Source organism: Chroicocephalus ridibundus, chromosome 2 (assembly GCF_963924245.1).
Source record: "Chroicocephalus ridibundus chromosome 2, bChrRid1.1, whole genome shotgun sequence".
Lineage (NCBI taxonomy): Eukaryota > Metazoa > Chordata > Aves > Charadriiformes > Laridae > Chroicocephalus > Chroicocephalus ridibundus.
The window spans coordinates 77670514-77697343 of record NC_086285.1 but is presented as its reverse complement, the minus strand read 5'-3'; the positions used below and the strand labels follow the sequence as shown (position 1 = coordinate 77697343).

Genomic DNA, 26830 nt, shown 5'->3' with positions numbered 1-26830 from the left:
GTTGAGCATTCTGCTCCATCAAAAGACAACACTTAACGGAATGATATCTGGACAATGAATTTAGACTATCTTCTTGAAGGATGTTACTAGTCTATAATTAGAGATAGTTGAAAAGAAAAAAAAATTCCCTGTGTTCCTTTTCAACCACGTGTTCAAACTAAGATAATTTTTTTTTGATCAACAGTAAGGTATCTGTACATATGAATCGTCCATATGCATAATTCATACTCTGAGCCTCTCCCAGTTGTAGAGACCTGATCCACATGAGAAAGCTGCAGTGATTTAACCAAAGAAGCGTTTTTTAATTGACTCTACGGACAAAGTAATACAGGTGGCCATTTGCATTCCTTTGATTTATCAAATAAACATATTTCAGCTAAGAGAAATAAATCACATGACATCACCTCTGGAAAACACTTCATCAAATGGCTTTTGAAAAATCCAAGCTAAACGGGTGCAACTTCTGTTTGTAGATTAGTTCCTTTGCATTAGACTTCCCATTCCCTGAAGACTTCACTGTGCATGCAGCTTAGCTGGTTTTCATACGGGGAATGTGGTTATACATTTAAAAAATTAACAGTACTGCTCTATTTATTTTTTAATCCATATATTTTAAAGTGCTTTAAAAAAAGGTAAGTAGTTATCATGTGCTTAAAAATTCCTAGGAAAATTCAAATGAACCAGGGCATGGTATTGCATCAAAAGTCAATGATATTTGGTGCTTTTCAAAATATTACTCAAGGAAAAAGCAAGGATAGAGAGATGAAGTAGAATTACCCAAAGCAACATGATAGGCTGACAGCAGAGCCGGGAACTGAAATGAAATATTCCAATTCCCAATCCAGTGTATGTGTTTACTAGATGCCATTTCTACTCTATCATGGTTAAGTGACAGAAGAGTTAAAACTAATGAGGGTAAAGCAAATAAACAAAAAACCTTCCCAATTCTAATTCAGAAGGCTGCAGAGATAGCCCTTCCATTCCAGAAATTTCACATATAAGAATTTGGTTTATCTTCAAAAAGAATAGCTTTCAGATTTGATTTCACTTATGGTCTTGAAAATGCAGAATTCCTCCACTGAACTGTGTGGTATCAAACCACATAAACCTAGACACAAGACCAACAGTCAGGCAGAGAGGTTTCACATGGGTATGCACCATATCTACAGTATGGGCAATGGGCGGAGCACAGAAAGAATTGCCAAAAGTCAGCATGTTTCCAAAACTACTAGAGAAAGAGAGATTTGGCATGGTTGGGAGAGTGTCCTAAAAGAAAAAAAAAAAAAAGGAAGCGGCTGCTTTAAGCTGCAGAACGTGTACTGAAGGTGAGTTATATTTTATTTCATTAAAATATATTTAAAAACATACTGTGTAAAAGAATTAGGATTCTCAATAATTTATTATTTACATTAGCAAATTCTGTTTGACTGTTATTCTATAGATAGAAATGAAAAGTCTGCAGAAGGGAGTCGTATCAACTTCTTCAGGACCAAGGAAACCCTTTTACCAAGAAACAATTCCAAAATGCATTCCTTCCCATTTCGATCCCTTCAAATTCATGTTTGCAAACAGATCGCAAAAAGCTCAATGACAGGTCACGATGGTAAGCATTGAGCGCTCACGGCGAGAGCCAGGATTTCAGAGCGCTCCGCAAGAGAGAGACCCCGAGGAGATTTTAATGTTGCACTACTCAGTAGTCAAGAGACTGCAGGGTCTGATCCCGCTCTTGCTCCCACTGTCTTGCCTCCACTGAAATCCATGGAATTACATGGCAACCAGGCCTGCACCCATCCCTGCTGGCATACCTCGGAAAGCTAGACAGGCTCCTTGAGCCAGGCTGGCAGGGGAGAGAGTGTTTTTCCTACCATTGTAGACACACTGTAGCTTATCATTCTTTTTCAGTCCAAACAAGATGTAAATCTCATTGCCTTCCTCCCCATCCTCTGGGGAGAAAGATGCATAGGGAATTATCTCTCTGATGTAAACAACTGTAAGCACCATTCACACTTTCTGGTCCACATGAAAAAATTTGTATCCAAGGGCCTGTTGTAGCCTTGGTCGTTCTTAGCAGGGGGCAGCTCAGCTTTCCCATCAGCTTTCCAGATCTCTGAAATCACACGGGTACCCAAACATCATGCACAGTCCATTGCAATGCCAGCTGCTGTCTGCTTTACTATTCCAGAAAAGAGTAGTCACCTCTTCAGTGATTATATTAAAAAAAGCATGTTTAAAAGAAGTAAAGCGGTCAGGTCATGTGTTGTTTCCTGGAGGCACTCAATGGTATTTCTGACATCTCGTGTAAGGCACCAGTCATCCGGTAGCTGAGCAAAATGTGATCCGCAAGACCTCCGTTAAGCAACCGCACTGGGAACTGACAAAATTCATCTGGTTTGCTCGCTTTCTCGCTTATGTAGCATAAAAAGAGTGGTCACGCCATCTGGGGAAGTTTCTGGTGGCATCCTAAAAGAGGAAGCCTCAACTTGCACTGCAAGCGAAGGAGCATGGGTGACAGCATACCACAGCACAAGTTTCTGATGTCTGCATCCCACAGACATAGCAGAGATTTCCTCAAGCCCCAGGATGCCTCTGCTGCCTTGCTTTCACAGAAAACGAGTTTGCTGTCAGCGGTGAAGCAGTTACCTCCTTACAAGATGTCTCCGTAACACAGAACGGAAGGCCAGACTACAAAACCAGCTTTGTGGCGTACTTGCTGCAACTTCTCCACTGTTGGTCTTGCCCGCACAGCCTTATTCACAGAGATGCAACGCCGGAGATAGCAGAGCCTATGGACGAAGAGGTCGGCTGGATGCTGGCTGACTGCATCACTGAGCGGCCTCAGTCCAGAATATCAGTCTCAAATGGGACCAGGTGGTAGTATGTCAAATTGGTGACATAAGCCGTTGGATCATCACTGTCTTCTAGCTCTGAGGTAAAGTCACTAACACTTTCAAACCTAAGGAGAAATAAAAAATAAAAAAAATTTAAAAAAAAACAAACATCAAAAGGCATTAAGTCATTAATGTTCTTTTAGAAAATCAAAGCTAAAGGAATTGGAAGAAAAGTACCAAGGGAGAGAGAGAAGCCTAGGATATCTTAAGACTGGCCCCTGGAAATTTTGAGAAAAGGCATTTGTGAGAGGTCTACTTGGAAAAAAGGGCTGCAGGCAAGAATTCTTCTGCTGGTACTGCAAGTTAAATTTCTGAGTAAATGTAGCACGTGGACTTGCTTCATACCAGTGCCGTGTTGCAGTAGTATTTCTACTGCTGGTTTTTCAGCTTCAGCTTTGTGAAGCTCAGTTTGCACAACAAAGATGTAGAGTCCCAACACTTTTTCCAAAGCTTCAGTATCTCACTCTCTCTCTCGGCAGCCTGAAATTTGGATTCATACTAGAAGTTGTCAAGGAAGGTACATGCTGATCAACTGTGAATAATGAAGCTACAGTTTCTCTGACATCGGCCTACATATCATTATGCCAGTGTAACCTACTGGAGACAGCAGCAATGGCATCTACTGTCACATTCATAAACCAAAATTCAACACTTCCTAGAGAGAGTTCAGAAGTAAATGTAAACCATTGCTTTCCATGTCCTTAAATAAACAGAAAACCCACTTCTTTATAACCTATGGAAATAAATGGACTGAAAAGTTTGCTTTCGGTAAAACAGGATGGCTATTCCTTTTTAAAACTATGCTAGAACTGTGCAGCATACTAGGAGAGCAAGTTCTCGACTCTTTAGATGGCAGTCTTCAGTAAAAGGGACTTCTATGACTCCTCTCTAATATGACACTGACTCTTCAGAGCACTTGTCATTATAATACCTGAAATTCATATCTCATGACACCTGGTTACCACACTGCATTTAAGATGAACCGGATCAAAAACATTATTCATTGGTTTTCATGCCCCAGGGCTCCCCTCCTACTAACAAATCAATGATTTCCTGGGACACAGCCAAGAATTGTCAGGCTGTCAGATACCTCTACAGTGAGATTTTTATGAGTCTAGAAGATCTTTCACCATGGCCTGGGAAAATCTTCACAGAAAGTACGCAGAGTCGATCCCATCCACACCTCTTCCTCCTCACACCCATGTGTATATGAATAAGCCACAGTCCAACGAGAACCACGGTGCATGCAAGCAAAGCATCTTGTCCTCCCTGATTTTCAGAGCTACTAGTGAGGAAGGAAGGAAGCAGCAAGTGAGCTCTGGAAGACTGAATCATGCAGCTGAGGTCCACATCCTTCCCTTCTATTCTCACAGCATGTGGCACCAACGCAAAATGCCTCAGTTCCCATACAATAATGGAAAGGAAACTGCCTTTGTTTCCCATCTGAAATCGGACTCTCACCCTTTCACTTCACAGGTACCTTCTCTGGGTTTGGCTTTTGTATGGGGCCAAATGTCTAAGACAAATAGGAAACAATGACTGCTGTGTCCTTCCTCCAGAGCCTCACTGTCTTCCCCACGGCACGAGATTTAGGTTTTGACACACAGAGAACAACCGAATATAAAGAGATTCACAAATTTAGCTTCATTTGTTTTCGTATTTTCCTTCCCACTTCCGAAGTCCTGTGTTATAATCTGAACTTTTGCAGGAACTGCCCACTGTCTCACACCTATTCTCAACCACAAGGCATGAACTTATTGAAACCTACACTTTCCTCAGTCACATACGTTCCCGTTCCAAGGAGGGTTGAATTTCTGCAGTAAGAAAACACTTTACTTCTTCCCAGATAGCCTAGCAGTTAAAGGCAGTCACTGCAGGCCAAGGATTAAGTCTCATCTCTGTTCAAGCAAGGGACTTGAAGAACTGTCAAGTTTCTTTTTCTCACACTCTCTTTAGTATGTTGAAAAAACTTGCATTCATTCTGATAGAGTGAAAAAAAATTTAAATAGAAACTTAAAAATTGCACAAGACAGATAGAAAAAGAAATCCTGACCTAGCTCTGACTATAGAACATGTCTCTAACACCTCTTTAGGCTGGTATACTTCAGCCCTCTGAATAGCAGATAAAGAGATGAAGCTTTAAATTAATTTGGTTTAAAGCCACATCTCACCTACACATGAAGTGGTTAGACTCCTTTAGTTAAGTGAGGCAACTGCAGACATCCCTCTAACTTCAGCCTAGAGAGCCCTAAGAATCAGGTATTTCAGAGGACCCGAAGGAGAATGGTGGATAAACAGATAGATCTCCCACTCCCATCTCTCCCCAAAACTTTCTTTAGAAGCATCACGGGTTATTGGATAGCATGGTCTGTGCATCCTGCAATGTATGAACACAGCTCTGTCTTCTCCACACTCTTACCTGGTCCTTCTCACCTCTTTTTTTAACTATGAGGACCACAAGGACCAGGAACTCATGGATTTTCTCCTGCAGTGCTGTTGCTATGGTCTTTACTTGCAACCAAATTGAAATGAGACTGAACTTTGAATGTTTATTACCCTCATTCCTTTACTCCCTCCAGGCTGTTTGCTTGCCTGCATGTGTGGGAACACGCACAGAAGGGAGTTGACTTGGTATCTTGCAAACACTTCACAGATCACATTGTTCTGTCTTACGGACTGCTAGTGATCCAGAAAAAACAGATTATGAAATACCAGCGGGGCAGACAGAACTAAGAAAGCAGAAGAGGAGTCAAGAAGGCTATTCAGACTCTGCGCTCCTCCTCTTGTCAGTTGTATAAAACTAGATTATTACGACTGGAAGGCCCCACAGATTTTGTGGTTCTTCAGCCTTACTGACCGGGTATTACGAGCAGCATGTGAGGTACAAAGCCGTGGCACCGTGTGCCGTGGTTATTGCTGAGAGCTTTCCTTGCCACCAGAAAGGAAGCGCAGGCACAGAAGTCCGCAAAGCACAGCAGTGCTCTGGGGCACTCACACAAACCCAAACTCAATAAGCCAGGCCTGTTTATTACGGCTAGCAGCTGTATAGGGCACCCAACAGTCCAAATGCTTTTGTGCTCTTACCAACATGTCTTTTTCCCCAAATAAAGTTTACGCTAACTCCACAAACTACTATGGACGTGCAGACTCCTAAATTCCCAAACTGCTGCTCTTGCTATTTTTTCCAAAACTACCTTGACAGACACAAGGACCTACTCCTTGTGCTGTAATACAACTGTCTTTATCATTTTAACTCCTGGTAATGCATTACAGTTACTGCTCACATTCGCCAGGAAGAAAAGGGAAACAAGTTACATAGAAGCTCATTAACTCACAGGAGCAACCCCTAGTGTAAACATGGTGTGAGACAACAATCCAGCTCCTCTCATCACCTTAGGTACGTGCAATACCTGAAGAGATCTCCTCCCACCTAAGACTAAAAAGCACAAGGGAAGCATTTTCTTTTCCTGTCAAGAGTAGGATTTAGTTTTCCTGCAAATATTCTGTATTTAACTTCACCACCTCTGTGCTGCTTGTGCATCGCCACCCATGAAAGTCTCTCCCATAGACCACAAGACACTTGTGACAACAGCAGTACCATCCTGAAAATGTATGTACTGGAGCGAATTTGCCAAAAAGGCAGCATGCCCAATGCCACAGCCTCTGCTGCTGGCCTAAAAGACAGAAGTGCAAACAGCCTTGGCAGGAGAAGGCACCTCTAATAAAATCAAAGCCTAAGTTATAATGCATTGATTTACCAGCTTTCCTTTCAAAAGGACTGTAGAATACTCAAAGAAACGCACATAAAAGGAGTATTTATGGCACATGGATGCTGAGCACGCTGAGTTCACAACATTTTGCAACAGTATGGTGTACTGCCAATTAAAATTAAAGAGAAAATGAAGGGAGTAGAAAGCAACTGCTTCAGAACAACAGAGTAAGCAACTCCAACTTGCAAAAATGCTCCAGTTTCATTTGCAGCAAGTATAAGACTTCTCAGCTGATGGCTCACGGGGTGGGTAGCGCTGCAGGTACAACAGCTAACCAGCGCAGCGGGACCTCCGGGAACGACTGCTACTTGCTGAAGCTCCAAGCGCTTCTCTCCAAAAAATACAGGTTTGCTTTGCAAAATGTCTGATTCAAATACATCGGCGGCCAAAACCCAAAAGCCATACAGAGTTTAATGTTGTTGAAAGGAAAAAGTTCCAATCTGAGGATATACAAGTCCACAAGGAATTAGCTCTGATTTAAGAACAGAAAACATCAGTCCCGTAAATCCAATTTTACAGATACCAAAAAGGAACTGCATAGGATTTTGAAAGACTTTAAAGCTTCCTTTCTGGACTACTAACCTACATTTAAAACAGCACTACAGAAAACTTCTGCTTTTAAAAAAAAGTTTAATTTTTACAAAACAGCTGCGTTACACAAGTGCCATTACATCTCGGCTGTAAAATACAGCTACAGGATCGGCAAATTTAGGGCACCATGTAAAACAGACATTTGAAATCTAGTAACTTCTTGATTCCTGATTTAACTTCCTTCATGAATGTTAAAATACAAATGCACAAAGCCAGGCTATTATTGTGATTTATTTCTTTCACCACAGTTTTTGGGAAAATGTGCCTACCATATAATTTTTATCATAGCAATATTTTCTGGCCTTAATATTCTGACTTCAGTGGGATGAAAATTATATGATGACACTTTCTGATCCCAGAACAGTAAGTTTTGCTTAGGCTGCAGCACATTTTTAAATCAAAGCTAGATTTTAAAAAATGAAAAAAATAAAAATCAAAATTGTTTACGGTAATCAAAACAAGGTAGAACAAGGCTTTCTTTGGTAATTTGCTCCTATTATTTGTCACTCTCAGTACTAAAAAGTGACCCACTCTGCACTATGACAACTTTAATTGCCAGACATTGGCCTTATAGAATTGCCTCCAGTGTGTCTCTTCAGACTCAATACAAGCTTACAGGCCTAAATACTGTTAGCAAGGTCAAGGTTCAAAACAGTAAGTAAGTTAATAGACAGGCTTCAAGAAATTACACTAGCGCCAGAGATCCACTCCAGCCCCTGACAAAATCTTGTCGAGCTCTAAGCCTTTTCACAGACTGGCGATGACCACATTTCGCATGTGGCAAGATGGAGCACTGCATTCAAAGATAAAGTTTCCATAAGGCTTTTAGTGCTGTGTTTCCATCATTTCAACTGCTCTAATGAAAAAGGAGGGCAATGTTTCTCATTAAAAATATTTAAATGCTTCACTACCTGAAGATCACTGAAATATCAATCACCCACCATGACAGAAATCTGTAGGAGCAGATTTCCATCAAAACCCATCTGTCAATACAGTCACTGAGTTAAGACCTACATGAAAGCCGCCCTGGTTACAGGCCTCTGACCCCAGAATACCTACATGCGTTAGGAGGCAGAATTTACAAATAAGACTAGTCTAACTTCCCTCTCCCCTAAAGAAAGAAACGTGCTTCACCAAGTCGCAACATGCCCCAGCTGCCTCCGAGGACGGTGTTTTGCTTCCCAAACAAAGCATACCCGTCATAGCAGGATATTCCATCTATAAGGATGCTTGAGTTTCCAAATTTGGAATCAAATCGGCTCTCATCACAGTCAGGAGAGAAAGAAAAATCTCCTCTATTCTCAGCTGGCAGGACCCCTACGACAACCACAGCTTTTTTCATACACAGAGGACTGAGCTCCTTGGGGTCAATAATTCTCACCGAGAATTATTTTAATGGAAAGAACTACGAAGCCTTAGCAATCAGGCCCAGTAATATTTAACACAGTCCAAATGACAACTGTACCAGTCTTGCTCCTAGACAGAGGGTAACTTTTTGCTGGTGGAAACAAAAAGGCTACAGTTTATCTGAGGCTGATAGCATTACTCCTGCACAAATCACACTTACAAGTGTTCTGCTGAATCTACGTCCAGGTGCTTCTCTTTTCCATTGGGTATACTGTGGTCAATGACTATTGTTTCAGTGTTGGCTAAACAAAATCCATTTGATCGCATGATTTCTGTTGGGAGAAGAAAGACAAAGAAGATGAAAAATCTAAAAAAAAACAGATGGAAAACAACTGCATATCATATGGAATTAACACGGTCATGAACCGGGATGTGTGCGTGACATTGAAAATCTGTACATGAAAGCAGGAATGAAGAGTTGGTTTCATAGCTTCTTACATCTGCAGACTGCCTGCGCTTAAGCAATTTTATTCACGTTATCAATTCATGATACGGCACGTTTGAAGCAAGGCCCAGTTTTAGTCCCGTTATTGCCAGTGGCAAAATTTTTGTCACCCTTAGCAGAATTGCAGCCCATCCATCATCCATTGCAACCTACCACTACCAAAACATAATTGTGATTTTCATAGATAGTCCCAGGCTTAAGCCAGTTAAGCAAAAACCAAAAGGATGGGAAAAAGGAAATAAAAAGTTACCTTCTGAGATAATTCAACCACCATCTTTAATTCATATAAAACAATATCATCTTCTACATTGCCTTCAACTCTGCTTATTTGTTTCTTACTGTGTAAGAAGCCTCCAATCCAGAATAGCTAAAATTTACACCTAATTCCACTGCCTTACTACCATAGGGAGAGTTTATAATTAAAGAAGAGTATTTGATATGAATGAGAAGTTAATCCATGTCCTTATTACATGGAAAGGCAAACCAGGCAAGTCGCAAGGATTTTTTCCAGTCACACAATCTTAGATGAAGCTAGGGCCACCACAAAATGAAAATATTGTGGCGTAAATCAGCAGTGACCTAAGTGGGACAACTCATGATTTGCCTCAAGGTAAGAGGACTCTGTGTTACACCTTTGCATTATCAGCACAAACAAAAGGAAATTAGTCCATGGCAGAAAATACTGTAGGCACAAAACATATGTACACGGAAGCCCTAAGACCTCGCCTCAAACAGACCAATTTCAACTATACAGTTCAAGTAATGACAGGAGAGGAGAAAGAAGAGAGATAATTTTTTTTAAAGTGTACATTTACATGTTCCTTCATTAAGGCAAAGCCAGAACTCACTTCCCTATTTTTCTTGAGAAATTAATCTTTGACTTATAGTCCACATTTTATTGCAACTCACTTTAGCAGAATATATTTGGGGGTGGTAAAAAACTGAACCCCGGTAGAAACACACCAGTCATGACTCATCTTAAACCAACATCATACTGCGGAATAAGATTTACACCACAAATTCAAATTCAGCTTTCATCTAAGAGGGTGGCCCTTTCTCTCTTCACCATCACCCACCGCTCTGAACAGGACCATATGGGGGACAGTTTGTTTTTTCAGAGAATACAAAATATTTTTGCCTGCTTTTCTAAATCTGCAAGCCATGTAGAAAGCTGCACTATGACTAACATGAATACCACGGTGTTTTCCTAGCGTCCTTGACAGGACGCAGGAGTTAAGAGCATTTCATTGCTGTGTGAACTGCTTCAGATGTTAACATTTGCTGCCATCTACTGACAACGCTGGCAGACACTGAAACCATGTCCAGTGAGCAGCATTCAGATGACTCAAATGTCAATTATCATCAAATTTCTGCCTATGCTCTTAAATTCTTTGCAGCAATCACTTAAATGATAAAACTAATTACCACAAGACGCTTTTGGACAGCTGCATAGTTAGGAAAATCTTCCTCCATTTAATTAGGTATGACTCATCGCTACCAAAATTAATACAGAATTAAACCAAAACATGTTATTATTCATCTAAGGTGGTTTCCACAGCTCCTCTACATAGAGGCTGGCAGGAGGGTTCCCTTTGCCTCTGCCCATCAGCCAGGCACCCTCACTCCAAATTTAGGTTCATCTTGACCATCTCTTTGTTGTACCCTCCATGTGACACACTCAGTCATGCACACACAGAGTGCGTGTGCCCCAACGGGCTACACAGCCTCACAAAAATTGTACAAAACCCTTCCAAAGAGCAAAAAGCCCCAAGCCAGAGCAATGCTGCACTTTCGAACCAGTGCAATTCCAAAGACCTTTATTCTTGATATTTGCCTGTTTGAAAAAGAATAAGGTATCACTGACAGCAGCCACCCTTTGGAACGTTTTTACAATTTGGGGATCCTTCATTTCATAATGGACAGGTGCTAGGACCCACTTTGCAGCTCTGGTCTCATGGAGCAGCACCATATTTCAGACAAAAACAGTGAATATGCTCTCAAGGGTCAGTGCTGAGAACACATCCTGGTGTTCAGGAGCAAAACAAGTAACCACGTTCAGCCTCCAGAAAATGACTCATGTCAGGAACATACACATGAGGAATTTTACCTGAGGTTTCCGTATCAACTCAAGGCATCATCCAAACCTCCCTAGCCACAGATGGGGCATGAGACACACATGTTGGCTCCCATCCCTCACTCCCAGGAAGCCAAATCTGCATCACCCCTCTTTGCAGTACGGCCCCGGGGGCTCTTCTTTACAATCCCTGTGCTGCAGCCTGGGCGTGAGGGGCAATACAAGAAGGCACCAGCACAGATGGCCTGGTAAGACCACAGTTCTCACTGAGGCCCTGTATCACACGGTACACTTCTAAAGAGTTATTGGTGGGCTCGTAAACTATTTACCAATACAAAGAATGTTTATTTAACTAGTTCGCTTCGAACCAGAGCTCAGGATCAATTACGAAAAATCTACCCTGTGTGTAAGATTGATCCTTAAGACACACCATTTACACCTTTAGCATGTTGAAACGCTGACTGGCCACTAACTGATATATTGTTAGTACCTCAAAAAAATGACACCAGTTTCACACTAAATACTTTATACACCTTGGAGGACTATGTAGTATTTCACTTTTATTTCATGCTCTGAAACAAACTCTTCTGGCAACACAAAACCAGCCGTTGCCAGTAGCCTCACGCAAAACATTTCAGTATAGAAATACAAAACCAGGCACGCCAAAAGTCCACAGACTTTTCAACAACAGTCAGTAGCAGATGGAGAGGTGAAAAGCTGAAAGAATAGGCAAGGACAGAGTAATACTGCTCTCTGTTTTACCCACTAGCAATCTGTGGTTTAGAAACTTCCTATGTCTCCACCTGTGACAGGTCTCAATGCACTTTTCCTCCACTCGCTTGTCTAATTCCTTTTTGAAGCCATTTATGCTTTCAGTTCCGCCATATCCTGTGACAATGAGTTCCACTTCTTAACTGTGCTCCGTATGGAAACAAAACAATATTATAACCTTTCTTTTGTTTGTTTAAAGCCTGTTGTCTGTCAACGTTATTGGATAACCTATAGCTCTTGTTTCATGAGAAGTACGGGGTAATTGACCTCCTTCTATTCACAGCTTTGTAGACCTCCAACATATCCCCACTCTGTCCTCTTCTCAAAGTTGAAGTGTCCTTCTTTATTTAACCTTTTTCTTAGAGAAGCTGTTCAACAATTTGAATCCTTGTCCTTTATTTGCATGCTTTTAAATTCTCTTATATCTTCTCTGAGACAGGGAACCCGGAGTTGGGCACACTGTATTTAAGATGGGGTGCTGCTCCTTTCTTCTGTTCTCCCCTCCTTTCCTAATAATATCTAATATTCTCACTGCTGGCTTTGCTCACTGCTTGGCACTGAGCTTACATTTTCACAGAACTGTATCAATAGCCTCAAAATCTTCCTTAGTGGTAACAGAACTATCATATGTGATGATAGCGAAGACTGCATTTTCCTCACATACACTTCTTTGCATTTATCAGCCTTAAATTTCACCTGCCACTCTTCGGCCTGAATGCAGTTCTTCGGCCTGAATGCATCGTATGTCAAGGCTAATTATATGCTCTATGTTATAAAGCAGACTATGGAGAATTATGTTTTGAATTGCTGGTGGGGAAAGAATAAGGGGAACAGCAAATAAATTCATTTTCATTTTGTAATTCTTGTGTCAAATGTAGGAAGCTAACAACTCTTACCTGATATTTTAACTGGACTTTGAAAGTTTGGCTGAATCTTATGGACATTGTCATTTTTTAGAACTTGGTCCAAAGGAGATCTCTCAAAGAACGTGAGGACAACTTCAGATCTTGAATACTTAAAAAGAGGAAAAGAAACAGACATCCTTTTTTACCAGAGGTTTGGCATGTCCCTCTTCTCCCTTTCCACCCCTTCATAGTATCACAGAAAGATGTATTATGAGCAACAGCCTGCAGTCATCATTACACGGTTCTGGCACTTAGCACTTCCCCAAGATACTCAATAAACAGGTGCTTCTTTTAGAGTTTGGCAAAGCCCATCACTTTCTAATCTGCATGAGAGTGCGTGTCACCATCCAGGAGGAGTCAAGCTGGGCTAAATGTGGAACTTGGCTTACTCACCTTCCAGGGCATGTTTATAATAGTCTTCAGAAGCTTTTCCACTTCATTAAGTCTGGCTTCTATATCATGGGCTTCTTTTATTGTGATGAGCCCTAGAAAGAAAGTAAACAGATCATGAGCATAGACAACAGCACACTTTCCACACACACTTCACCAGCCAGAAGCAGCTGCTCAAGAAGACGTGGAACAATCTCAAATATCATGCCTCCCAGAAATGTCTTTTAACCCAGACCAATGATAAAGCGTGTACCCCAAACTGAGGTGGGTGTAGTTACAAGCAGAGTTGCAAGCCTGACACAAATTCAGCTGTTTATGAGCATATTTAGGAGTTGCAAGACAAGCAGAAGCAGAACCACCTACTCCCTCACCCACTGTTTCACTACACAGCATTACCAGCAGTGATAATCAGCCTGTTTTCTGCTTCCAAGAACCGTGATTCATCCTTTTTTTTTCTGACAATAAAAAGCAAAAGAAAAACCAAGAAAACCAAAAAACACAACTCACAGATAAGAGGAAAAAACTAAACACAAGCTGAACAAAAGGCTTTGAGGGCAGTCCTGTATTTCTTGAATGTAAGCCCCAGTGAGCGGCCCAAGGAAGATTTCTCAGTATCGTGTTCTTCAAGTGCAAAACAACTTTTTGGATTTTTTTTTTTTTTAATAATCACTGAATTATCACAGTGCTGCAGAAGGGATTAAAATGGAAATTTTGCTGTCTGGTGTCCACAATGATGCATTACATTGCTTCTAATTTTGAATTGCTCAGTGTGGGGATCTTCAACTGTAATACCATATTTTGTATGTATAATCCGCAGGGCATCTGTAACTTCTCCCTCCTCTTGCAGACTCAGGGAAATATAGCACAGGTTATATGCATGCACAGGGAACATGAGGAGAAGTAAACCCCAAAATCTCACAGCCCTCTAGCAGCCCTTTTATTTCTGATCTTCGTAACCTGCTTTTTCTACCCCAATCATTGTTTCATCTCCATTTGTGCATTTTTTCCAAGGAGGAAGATACACACATGAAAATGAAATATCTAAGAGATTATTAAATTTAACAAAGTTGACTAGTAAAAAAAACCCCAACCAACCAAACAAAAAAAATAACAAAAAGCTGGAGCAGAAAAAGGCCCAATAAATCAAACCCATCAAAACAAAAAATCTGCAAAGCAGTCTGTGAGAAACAACTTCAATATATAAAAATTGTGTTAAACTAAGTGCATCTCCATCTCCCTATTCAAAAGACAAACACACAATCATCCAACACGCACAGTGTGGGGACAACATCCACAAAACCCTTCAGTCTGCATCAGTCCTTGTTTGTTACCCACGAGATATGATCCCATAGAAACTTTCCAGACAAAAGCGTGACTTTGCAGCTGTCAGCTCTCCTCCAATTACAGCCCTCAATAAAACAGAGACTGTCTCCGGAGCAACCAGGTTTACTTGACGGATGTCCCACAGAAGTAGCCTGGTTGCATAAGCCTTTCTACTGCTCGACAGTCCCTCATTTTGCCTGGTTTTGTCAGCATCGCCGCCACCTCACCCCGGTGCAGCTCGCTCCCTCTTCTGACAGCGGAGCAGAGGGTACCAGCAGGCACATAAGGCGGGCAGCTGTGTAGCCCACTTTGACCGGTGTACACTACAGTCAGGCAGCTTTGCATGGAAATTCTCTGAAAGGCTGTAAATGCAAATTAACTCGTCTGCATGGGTCCACGGGCTGCGTAATAGCTGGGTTGTGCTTGGTGTTACAGACCTGACCTGCAGACCAGCACCCTTCATCTTCCCACCTACTGGGTGTGTGAGCAGGCCTGGGTGAATCCGCTTCGCCCTCCCGCAAATATATCCCCATCCCACCTCTGAATGAAGTTCAAACCTTTCAAAAAAAAAGTGTTTTCATCCTCCCTAGAAAGAAGCTGCCAACGGCCCCATGGCCCAGACACCCACCTATGACATTAGAAACACGCTGTCGCCCTGCCGTAGCCCACATCAGAGAAACCAGAGGTAGCCATCCCAGTGCTGGCTACCGTGGGGGGGCCTCCGCGTCTCCTGCTGGTCTTGCTCCAAGTCTGGGGAAATATGGACACAGTCAAAGCAGAGACTGCCCGACTGCGGCTCCCACCTCGCAGGCAAACACCTCACCACTGATCCACTTGGGATCCGGCATTCCACTGCTCTCTCGCAACTCCACCGTCAACCTCAGACCTTTTCCTGAATAAGTATTTACTGCTGAAACCAGCATTTTACCAGGAAGAGGGATACTTTCAAACAAGTGGAGATATTCAGACCAGAGGGGGGAAAAAAAAGGGAAGAAAAAAAGAAAAAAAACCAACACCTCAGCAACAACACTGAGCTTTCATCCTATGAGGAAAACCAGCCAAGCAGTTAGGATTTTCTCTCATTAGTAATCAGGGAAAGCATCTGCAGCTCCACACAGCCTTTTTATGCTTCAGGAAGAGAAGTCGGACGAGGCCGTCAGTCTGTCGCACTGTCACAGATCACCCAGTGGGAGGTTTTACAGCTTCTTGCATTCACCAGGAATTCCCAGCCCTGCTCTATTCCTCCTTCCAGCTCTTGGAAAGTCACCAGCCATGCAAGCCCACACTCTGACTTGGAAACTGGCACAGACGACTTGTCACATCTGACACGATAAAAACCGTTTCTTACTGAAGCTTTTAGTAATATCAAAACCAAAAGGCAGACAGCGTAGGAAGGAGAGTAAGTGATACATCTGCCTGGACAACTTCCTATATATGTGCTTAATGATTACAGATGCACAGCTTTGGGGTGTAAAGCTGCTGACCTTACATGAATTCCCCACACAGGGAATTCAGTTTGGCTGAGCCAAAGCCTTCCTTTTCATACGTCTACAGTCTAAATACACAGAAACCACTTGACTGGCTATATATATATAGTGAACCCTGTAATTTCTCCTGCAATAGCCACAGAGTTTGTAAGGCCCTCATTTAGCTTAATTTTACACGTCTCTGTTTTTAAGAGTTAACAGATGCCCTCGTGGTTTTCAGCTAGTCGTAGCCTATGATGCCACAACCCAAGGGATGGCTCAGAGCCTGGAGCAAGGCGCTGCCTGCCCAGGCAGCCGGGAGGAGCGGATGCCCCAGTCCCTCCTTCCGCTCCCTTTCAGCGCTCGCTAACCGGCTGCTGTCATCAAACACAGCACCTACCTGCGTGAGGAACCCTGTGGTTTGATGACGTGAAGTCTCCGGTGGCAACACTGGTTTAAGGTGCTCTTGCCCTCCCCTGCAACTCATTTCCTCTCCCACAACGCAACACAGGGCTGCCTCTGCTGTGCCAGCACAATTAGGTGAGCAGCAGGGAATACCTCGAACCACTCTTGTCAAAGGCTTCACCTCAGGAAACCCCAGCAGGAGAAGCAAGAGACCGCAGGCTAGGATGCCCCATCCAAGCTCCTTTCTCACCCAGGCTCCCTTGTGTAAAGAAGGGTCACAGAACTGCACCCAAGCTTTCGGTCTCTATTTGTGGGGGTGTCTCCCCTGCTTGTCTTCTTTTTCCTTTTCCTAAGTTTTGACAAGGCACAGAAAAAGAAAAAAAGGGGGGGGGGGAAGCCAAGACTGGTGTAGGATCTCCAGACGCTGGAAACTCCTGAACAAATAGACGCACGCAGATGCCAGCTGCAGACAGAGCCAGCACCTCCACCATTCATTAACCCTGACACCAACGCACCACAAGCTGGGTGCACCTGGAGTGCACGGGACTCACTGGCTACGTATGCAGCATCCGTACGGCAGCTACAACACGTCCTGAAGCTGTTGTCTCTCTGCCCGTGGACCGTAAATATCTTTCTATCTGGGGCTTTTAGACCCCAAGAATCCTTATTCAGACAGTTTGCTATAAAATGAAAATAAGACACCAATAAAGCAACCAGTAGCCTGGAACCAGTTGCGCTTTCTTCCACTTGTTCAGTCATGCAACAGAGCTGCGCTCAGAGCTGGGAAATCTCTTCGTGAGGTCATGGTGAAAGGCTGTTCTCATGCCTTTTCCTCTGGCCTGGCCACTGTCTGACTGCTAATGGAAAACATGCGCAAACTCCTCCCAGGAAAACTTTGCTCTCTGTCTTGTTACCTATACTGTGCTTGGACAACCAACTATCTTTTCAAGTGATTTAAATGCTACAAACACCTTTGTTTATAGGACTTGAGGTAAACTGGAAACCCAGCAGCTCCTTTTTCACCACAAACCCTGCTGCCAAATACCACAAACCTCTAAGATTTCTTCACCCTGCGCACAAGGGAGCCCACGCGCTGGGTGACAGGAGGGACAATGCAGGCACGCTGCTTAACCCAGGGTGGCACTCGCGTGTACCTGGGATATTTGCTTTTAGCAGGGCTCCGCTGTGCGCACAAGCCCCGTCATCAGCGACCTCATTTTAAGGAAGGGGGAAGCAATCCCTTTTGCATCTTCTCTGCCCTTTTCCAGACCAAGAGCCCCAGGCAAGAGTCCTTAAGACTGGGTAGAAAAGGATTTGCCCGCAGTTTGAGACCAGGCGTACATAGCAGCTTTACGCACCATAGCAACACGTCCCTGGAAAAACACGGCACAAACAGCACCGGTGGCCTACAGCATCCTTCCTGCTCTGGGACCCTGGTGCTGGAGCAGCTGCAGGAGACCGAGAGAGCAGATGAGCAGCTGTGTACCTGGCACGCTGGCTCGCGGCGTGGGAGAGGGGCTCAGAGCTGCAAACGAGGAGGAAACGAGCTCACCAGAGGAGGAGGATGAACTGGGAGCCAATTCCTGATGTCAAATCCTGTTCCCTGGTAGGCCCGTCCTATTACTGCCACGTGAGCCACCAGATCTGCAACCGATGATATTCTGACAACCGCAGATAACGCGCTGCATGCGTCCACCAAATGAGGCGGACCAGGAATCGCAGCATGTGCTCCATGGCTTGTAATGCAATCACTATGGAGCCCTGGTGATGAGCACGTTGACTCAACAATCCTCTAGTGCCTTCCAAGGGAGAGTAAGTTCATGCCTATGTCAAGTATGTCTCATATGCCATCTCTCAATGATGACACAGAGAAGTCTGTTTTTCTGGAGATGTGTTGCTATGTACAAGTCGCTACGTAAACACAATCTCAAACTGTGGGCAAACCCTGTTTCTCCAATCTGAAAGACTCCACTTCAGGCTTGTGTTCAGGAGAGGAATGAAGAATGTCCAAGAGATCTCCTACTTTCTCAAAATCAGTTCAATATGTATAGGAGGCCAAGCAAGAGCAGAAGCCAAAGTGTACTTTCTGAAGATGTGTGCAAGATGGAATGGTGATACTCCTAAATGTTGTGTATTTTAGTATGTACACAAAGATTAAGATATTTCATTGGGCTCTCCTCACCCTACCTTCTCTCCATCCCCCATGGGAAGACTGGAGAGTAGTTATCAAAGTGAAAAAAGAAGCAGCAAATAAATCCAGGGAGAAATCTTACTGTGTTCTGCTAACCCACACTGCAAGAAAGATTTAAAGCCTATAGATTCAGGTCTTGAGCCCATCCTTCTCTCTTTGCACGAGCCCATGAGCAGCAGTTAGAGATATAAAACCTTTAGGGAAGACACATAAGCTGTCTTGAACAGAAGACTGCTACTCTGCTCTCTCCTCTCACCAGACTGTGTGGTTTCAACAGGAGATATGCTCCTTTCCCCTAGTAAGAGTATTCATTAACACTGCACTGCTCACTCTTTTTTATCCTGTGCCCTCATTCCCCCTTTCCCTCAGATATGTTCTAACCCATGCGTACATACACACAATTCAGGATGTAGATGGAGCAATAGGAGGAAGGTCCCAGACACAAGAGGAGGTATACAAATGTCCAATGGAAGAGATCAATCTGGTTCATCCAAAGAAGGGCCAAGTCCAAAGTAAGATCAGGCTGCTGGGAACCATGTTCAGTCGACTTCTGAATATCCCCACAGACAGATATTCCACAGTATCATGCAGGAACTGAAGCTACCCATCTGGGATGTGGATCGGGGCTGAAAGGTGGCAGCTCAGCCCAATGATTTCTGCTATTTTGCTCCTTTGCACTGCTTCCCATTTCCTCCCTCTGCTGAAGTAGGCTCTTCTCAATACCACTTCAGCTGGCATCTTTCCCTGCTTCATGGCCATGTCGCCTCTCCTCCCAGCAGCTGCCCTGGTAGCACCCCTCCTCCCCACAGACACACATTCCCTGAATCCCACGTCCTGGGAACTACAGCATTAGCCATCTTAGACTGCTCCCACTTACTGTTGCCTCCTCTCTGACAGAAAAGAAGAGAAAAGGTTGTTAGAAGGACAAAGGAATACTCAGTGGAATGTAAAGGCAGGAAATTCAAAAAAACCAGCAGATGGGAAAGCTTGTTTCACACAACTTTTCTTCAGTAACTCTGCAGAAATAACACTGAAGGAATCCCTTAGGTCCAAAGACTTGGTAAGATCCAGAGAAGGGCAGATAATTACAGGCAATCAGAGACATCAGATCTGCAATTACTAGAGACCAGGACTGTCACTTTTCCATTCTCTGCTGGTTATTTATGCTGACTTCTGGAGCATCTGGTTCTCATCACTAGGGACAGAATCCCAGAGCTAGCTACGGCACTGGTCTGACTTAGTCTGGCAGCTCTGGCAACTCCTCTTTGATGCCTCTTGCCTAATTCTACAACACCCCTCTCTTGGGGCAGACACACTTGCCCCTTCCCCTCATGGGGAAATTCATCCGTCTTGTATGACAAGAGCCACTACAGTCTCCAAAGTATTATTAAGAGATATGAGTACACAAAGTGCATCTAAGTCACTCCATATTTTTAGAAGTCCCACTAGGTAGCAATGAGCATATTGAAGGTACTGAGGGAAACCTGTTAGACGCAGAAGGAGAAGGAGCTTCCAAAACCCTGCCTGCACTGTGCACACCCAGCTCTAACACAGGCCATTTCTTCTTTTGCAGTTCATGCACAGCAGATGTGAAAATACAGTCAGAGCAAAGTCCTATCCAAACAACTGTCCAACTGAAATCCCCCAGAGCAGGAGGTGTGACCATGACCACCTGAGGACTCTGGCGCACCTGAATGCCTGTACAACACAAGGGGGCAAGTTAAAAGCTGAGAAGTCTAGATCCTAGACTAGGTTTTCCATACATGTATTATTAGTTATGGGATCTCCTGGGATCTCCGGAGGGGAGATAGCACCTCCTGGTGACACAAGTCAGCAGACAGGCCTGCCCTGCAGAGCTCCCTGTCTCGATGCCTGATGAGCCACAGGAGAGAAAAAGATGTCAAAGAAGCACAAGATAAAAGCAAACAAAGCAGTCAGAGCCTGATGAAAAATGCAAGCTCCTACAACCATGTTTAGCGGCTGGTTTCTTATCAGGTGAGAACTGTCACGAAAAAAACAACCTCATTTCCATTCCATTCCACCAAAAGCCTGTCAGACACATTGCCTCGGTCCACCACAAAAAGGCAACTTGTGCCTAGCTTTATAACAACACGGCGAGCTTCATTTATCTCCATCAGTACCAATGAACCATGAAATTCAGCTAATAAAAAACAAACCCAGGAGCCCCAAACTTAATTTTGGTTACACAGCGCTGCTAGAGCCTGATAACTAAGAGCCACATCCTTTGTCTGCCAGACAGAAGCTCTGAGCAAGCTCCACTAATGAACTGTTGACAATGTCAACAATGAAAAGAGCACAATAGATGCAGTGTATTTATCTGTATTGTCACAGCACCGAAACAGCTGCTGTCTGTGGAAACCACTACGCTGCTTCTCTAGCACTCCCTCTTCTCATAAATCACACTCCCAGATGGTCTTGTAAACAACAACACCACCACTATAATGCAGCATATAAGAAAACCGTAAGTTATGAATGCGACATTTGCAAGCAAACATAATGTTCCTGGGCCGGCTCTTCAGGAACTGCCTTCTGCTTTGTGCAAGTCCTTCCAACGGCAGCCCTGGGGGAGCGTCCCATGCGCTTCCTGGTGCACAGCCACTGGGACACAGAAAACAGCCGATCATCTGCTTCCCGCATGAGGCAACCACACCGGAGGGCAGGCACAAGCCTCAGAGCTACAGCTCAGCGTTAGTTATCTGGGATGGACTGCTCAGGGTCTGCTGCAGGTGAAGTGACCGCCTCTACGCTATGAGGGAAGCTACAGATGCAAAGTTTCTATAGGAAATCCCCACCTTTATGAAAGAGCTGCTATGGATGGACAGAGGTTGAGCGCCGGCAAGGCAGAAGGGAACAGAAAAGTTCTGGAGAGCCACAGGTAACCATGGATGGCAGCAAGCTGGTGAGGGAAACCTGGAGGCAAAGAAAGGGAACAGAATGCAGCCCAGGGAAAGCGACTTGGAGAAGCAGAGAGAAAATAACAGAAAGGAGAGCAAGGGGGGAAAAGGCCACGACAGAGCAGAATGAGTCAGAGGAAGGACGGAAAGAAGAAAGGGGGAGGCAAATGAGCACTTTGGGAAAAGAGAACCCGTCTAGTAAACAAAATAATCTCTAAGACTGAAGAGAGTTTCTGACTTGACGGCTCGGAGTCTCAGAGCAGGACCAGGCGCTACACGTAGGTGCCATAAGAACAGCAACACTGGAAGAGCATCTGAGCCTCCGTTCTGATGACAAAGACAACAAAACAGCAGCAGAAGAGGACTGCCAGAAACCACCCTGCCACTCCGAGGGCAAAACAAATCCCAGCCTTGAAAAGCTGCTGAGGTGCTCTTCGGGCTTTCCAGTCCTACACTTAAGGGGCTGATCCTGCCCAGGCTGAGGGCAGAGGCAGGTGTCTGCTGACTGCACTGAACCTGGATCAAGTTCTAAGATAAATCTTAGAAGAGAACCCCTTAGAAGTAATATTTAGAAGAAATAGAAGGGGGAAAAAAGAGTACTTTTCCAGGTTTATACTTCACTTACAGCGTCTGTTGGATCTGTTGCAACTATTTGTAAATCATCAATTTTAAGTTGGCTGTTAAGTCCATAGCGCTGCCTTTCTCATCAAAACTGATTTAAATACAAAAGCTGATTATTTTGCATATAGAAACAGACAGATTAGTAACATTAGGCTGTATTCTAGCTCTGCTAAGAGTGAACTAGCCTGTGTTTTTCTGTGATCCTCTTTTGTGCATTTGCCTGGAGCGAGGGATGGGTACATTTCAGACACAAATAAAATACTCGCAAGTTACTGGTAACATCACAGTGAATCACATTTAGTCACCCTGCAGGTATGCACATATCCAGCCTTGTTTACCAGCTTACTAGTAAGATGCCTAGTGTTGTTGAACGTCCTTGGCCCTTAGCATCATGGTACACTCCAGATGCAGAGAGTGTGCTTTGCCACGTGTTGTTATTAGTTATCAAAGACAAGATCAGATTGTGTGGATGCCGTACTCCCCCCTGGAGACCTCCCCTCCTTTCATATCAAAGAAAGGGTAAGATGAACAGTCAGTGCAGGAAACTGTACCTCCCATCCTCTCTTCTGTCATCTCAAAGCACTGTGCAGATCTGAGAAAGATGAAGAGGGAGAGAGTTGTGGAAGGCAGTCCAAGGGGAAGGGGAGTGGAAAAAAGAAAGGAGAGGGCTGTTTGCTGTTGCTGAGCAAGAAAAGAAGCACATTTCTGCTCAGTATGAGCTGTTTGCTGAAACCAGCAATAACGGTAACAACTAACTCTTTCTAATACTGCTGACATTTAAAAAAAAAATCTTCTTTAAAAAAATTAATAACATCAAATAGCTCAAGCTTTCACTCCTCAACCATATCCCTTAAATGTAATGTACTGCAGCTTGACTGAGTTGTAGGATAATGCTAGTCCTGTTAATGCTTCTTAGGCAAATCTGTAGGAACTCTGGAGTCCTTCAATGCAATGCAAATTTGGCTTGCAACATTTTACCACTTCCTCCAGATAAAAGGCACAGCTAATATTCACCTTCTTTCAGACAGCCTGAGATAAACACACACACATATACAAACTCACACACATAGGCAAATACACTTGTGGGTATATAAAAATACACACAACTGTATATGACTGAGTGCTAATACACAAAAGAGTCTTCTTATGTCAGGTGTTTTTGTTGGGTTAAATATATTGAGCTTTACTGTAGGCAGCAGGACATCTGCTTTTAAACCGGACATTAAGAAACCATGCTTACCCCAATAGTTTTCTAAAGACCAGACATGCCCCATGCAATCTCTTCTTACATCCAAAGCTTTGCATCAGTGTCACTTAGTTAAATAAGAATTTTATGTTTCAACTTAGTAAAGTTGCACAAGGCTGTGGCCAGTCACTTTAAAATGCTGGTATGATGACATGTTCCCTATGCAGAGAAGCACACTCTGCAAAGTAATTTTCTTTAGAGCAGGAGCAGCGTAATTTTAAAGAGTATTACTGAAATTGTGAAGCGCGCTGTGATTTTTATTCCATCTCTGTTGCACAGTTAACCCTCACCCCTTCACCAAGCTAAACAGATCATGATCTGCTTATATTGGGTTTCGATTTGTTCAAATCCTGGACTGATGCTTTGCTTATTCCTGATTCTACTGAAGTTGGTACACCTGTGCCTGAAATATGGGTAAGTGAAGGTTGCTGGCTCCAGGTCTCAGGCAGGAATTGAGCGTTGCAAGCTGAAGATGCTTACACTTTCCCAGCTGTTCATGCATTGATGGTGTATGTTACCTGGGACTGTCAAGTAAAGCCAGTGCAAGGGACTATAATCCCATCTGGACCCAACTGCACAAAGCTGTGATGGGTCTTGAGGCAGGAGAGGAACCACGCTTACTTGAGAGAGGTGCTGAGGAATGAGAATGGCTTTAAGGATGCGCAGGAGCTCCTATGCCTAAGCGATGGGAGGGAGCACACTGGGAAGGGCAGGAGGCCAGGGCCAGCAAGGACACAGTCCATCTCCAGCCAGACACAGCACACGCCCCAGACCGGCTGCCAAGCTACTCTTCAGAGCCCCATGAAGCCAACAAATAAAAGGACTACTGGCGCTCTGGGAAGTCGTATTTTAGTCACAGTGACCCTGGCAGGTGCTGTGCCCTGCAGGCCACAGGCAGGCTCACTTCAGACCTACCCAGTATCCTCAAAACCTGGAGCCCAGGTGCCACATAAAGGACATGTTATATAGAATTTACTGCCGCTCAGCACTACTAAAAATTACACTCCAAGTACTTTAGTTAGGGCACCTGCAATGGAGAATAAATTTTCTCAATATTTTAGATGCCTGGTCAGCAACCTAATTGCGTGAGACATGGTATAAGCATGCTGTGCTGGGCACACAGCAGGGCTGAGAGGTGGGGGGGGTGCAGGGATCTGCAGGAACAGCCAGAAGACTCCCCCATTCCCAGCCTGCACCCAAGTGGGGGGAGACAGCCCCCCCCCCGGCACCCAGCGCCCGCAAGCATCCCCTAGCCCGCTCCCCGCAGCGGGCAGCAAGGGGATGGGGGGGCTGCCGCCACCCCGGCAGCCCTGCGCCCATCCCCGCCGTCTGCAGAGGGCACTCGGGGCCCGCGAGTGGCGGCGGGTGTCCCCCGGCGCCGACGGAGCCGAGCTGCCACCTCCCCGCAGCGGGGAGGGGAAAAGCCCGGCGCCGGGGGACACCCGCCGGGGAGCGGGCTGCCGCTCCCGCCACCGAAAGAAGCTAAGGAGAGGGAAAGGCATAAGCATTTTTAAATGAGGGGCGACCCCCAACCTCCCCTACCAGAGGTTAGGGGTCTGGCAGGACAATAGAAAAAGACCTTTTTTTTTAAACACCCTTCAGGAAACATCCTCGGCGAGTCAGGCCGGGAGAGACCCTCTGGTGCTGTCCCCCCTTGCAGGCAGCAGAGCCCGCTGTCACACAGGTAGGGCCCAGAAATAAATCCCATGGATTTACACCACTATGCAGGGTGGAGAACCAGCCCCCAGAATCTCAAATGCCCCCTCTCCCCTCCCCACCCCCCCCCCGCAGACGGGGGTCACACTAGTAAGGTGAGAGGTGGCGTGAGAGCAGTGGAGAACTTCTCCAACCTCCCCCAGAGGAAAACACACAAAACGCCCTTTTTTTTCTCCCCCTTCCTGTTCAATCAAGTCATTTATGTGGTTACTCAGACGTCTGGGGACACTGGCAGTGCTATGCGCACATCCATTTTCGTATGAGCGGATGCTCCGCACCACCCTACACGCTTGAAATATTTCACAGCAAAGCACATCACTACATCTAAAAAATAACCCTAACGGTAAAAAAAATTAAAACCCAACCACAAGACGGCTTAACAGGTACATTCTGCTCTGCATGGGCAGCATCCCCCGAGTTGGGTTAATCCACTCCAGAAAGCAAAAGAGAAAACATGGCTCTAACCGCTGGTGCAATTCCCCTGTTCTGCAGAAGTTATGCGAGGAATTATGCCAGCTCCCAGAGTCACTCCGTCCACTGGCAAGCGCCGCAGCCTCTTTTTTTTTTTTCCCCTCCTCTCCTTGGGGCAAACAACATACCAACATGCGGAGATTTTTCAGCTACAGCCCTTCTCCTGCCAACAACCCCCCTCTCGGGAAGCCTCGGGGAGGCCGGAGGCAGCGGAGAGGGGCAGCGCCAAGAGGGACCCCTCTGCTCCTCAAGCCCAGCCCGGAGCCGGTTCCCGGCCGGTTCCCGGGCAGCCGGGCCAGCGGCGGGGCCGGGGTCTCCCTTCTGCGGGAGCCCGGAGCCCGCGGGGCACCCCTACCGTACACTTGCCAAAAAAATGTAACAGAAATCAACAGCCCGGGAGGAGTTTCCGACCGTAAAACGCCCCCGCAGCCTTCCAGCCCCCCCGCCGCGTCCGGTCCCGTAGAGGCTCCGGCTCCTCACCCCGCTTCCCTCCGCCCGGGGGACACCGCCCGACCCGCCACCGCCGCCCCGGGGGAAGCGGCAGCGGCTGAAAGCCCGCCCGCCCGCTCGTCAGCCAAGCGGGTCCGCGGAGGCAGCTCAAACCTTGGAGCAAAGGGGAGCGGGACAGCTCGGGCCGGTCCTCGGGGAAGGAGTCGAGGAGGCGCTTGAAGAGGCGGCCGAGGTCGGAGTAGCTGCGGTGCAGGTAGAGGATGTTGCGGTCCGACCACTCGGTGCGGATCTCGTAGAACTCCTCCTCGTCGCCCCGCCGGCTGATGATGAGCCGCCGGATCCCGTTCACCCAGCAGCCCCGCACGTACATGTTCACCAGCGAGGTGCCCTCAAACACGGCCGAGGCCATCCCGCCGCCGCCCGCGCATCCCCCGCCGCCGGCGGAGGGCGAAGCGCACCGCCCCGCGCCGCCGCGGCCAAGTTAAGAGGAGGAGGAGGAGGAAGAGGAGGAGGAGGAGGAAGAGAGAAGGGGGGTGCCACCCGCCGCACGGCCACCCCCTCGTCCCGGCCCTGCCCTGCCCGCCGGGGCTGAGCCGCCTCCCGGCGCTGGAGAGAGGGCCCGACGGCGCCTCATAGACGGCGGTCCGCAGCGAGGGGACGGCCCGGGCACCCCCTGTCCCCGCTCCGCCGAGACCCCGGCACCGACCAGAGCGGCTCTCACCCCCTCCCGGGGCGGGGAACGGGGTGGCTCGGCCCCTTCTTCCCCGGCAGAGCCCCTCCCGTCC

At 45.6% G+C, this 26830-nt stretch overlaps 1 protein-coding gene across 1 annotated transcript; it reads right to left on the bottom strand.

The window, feature by feature from the left end:
* Positions 1–26830, bottom strand: PXDC1 (PX domain containing 1). The gene is made up of 5 exons (XM_063325989.1): positions 26199–26830; positions 13245–13336; positions 12843–12960; positions 8817–8928; positions 1–2953 (listed from the first exon to the last, which is right to left on the bottom strand). The coding sequence occupies exons 1-5, from the start codon at positions 26452–26454 to the stop codon at positions 2836–2838; spliced, it is 696 nt and encodes a 231-aa protein (XP_063182059.1). The 5' UTR covers positions 26455–26830; the 3' UTR covers positions 1–2835.

Excerpts from the sequence above, each read along its gene's own strand:
- PXDC1 (XM_063325989.1), bottom strand. The coding sequence starts at position 26,454 with ATGGCCTCGGCCGTGTTTGAGGGCACCTCGCTGGTGAACATGTACGTG. Across the intron at positions 13,337-26,198 it reads CCGCTCCCCTTTGCTCCAAG|GGCTCATCACAATAAAAGAA; the intron begins GTTTGAGCTGCC and ends CTTTCTTTCTAG. Across the intron at positions 2,954-8,816 it reads GTAGATTCAGCAGAACACTT|GTTTGAAAGTGTTAGTGACT; the intron begins GTAAGTGTGATT and ends ATTTCTCCTTAG.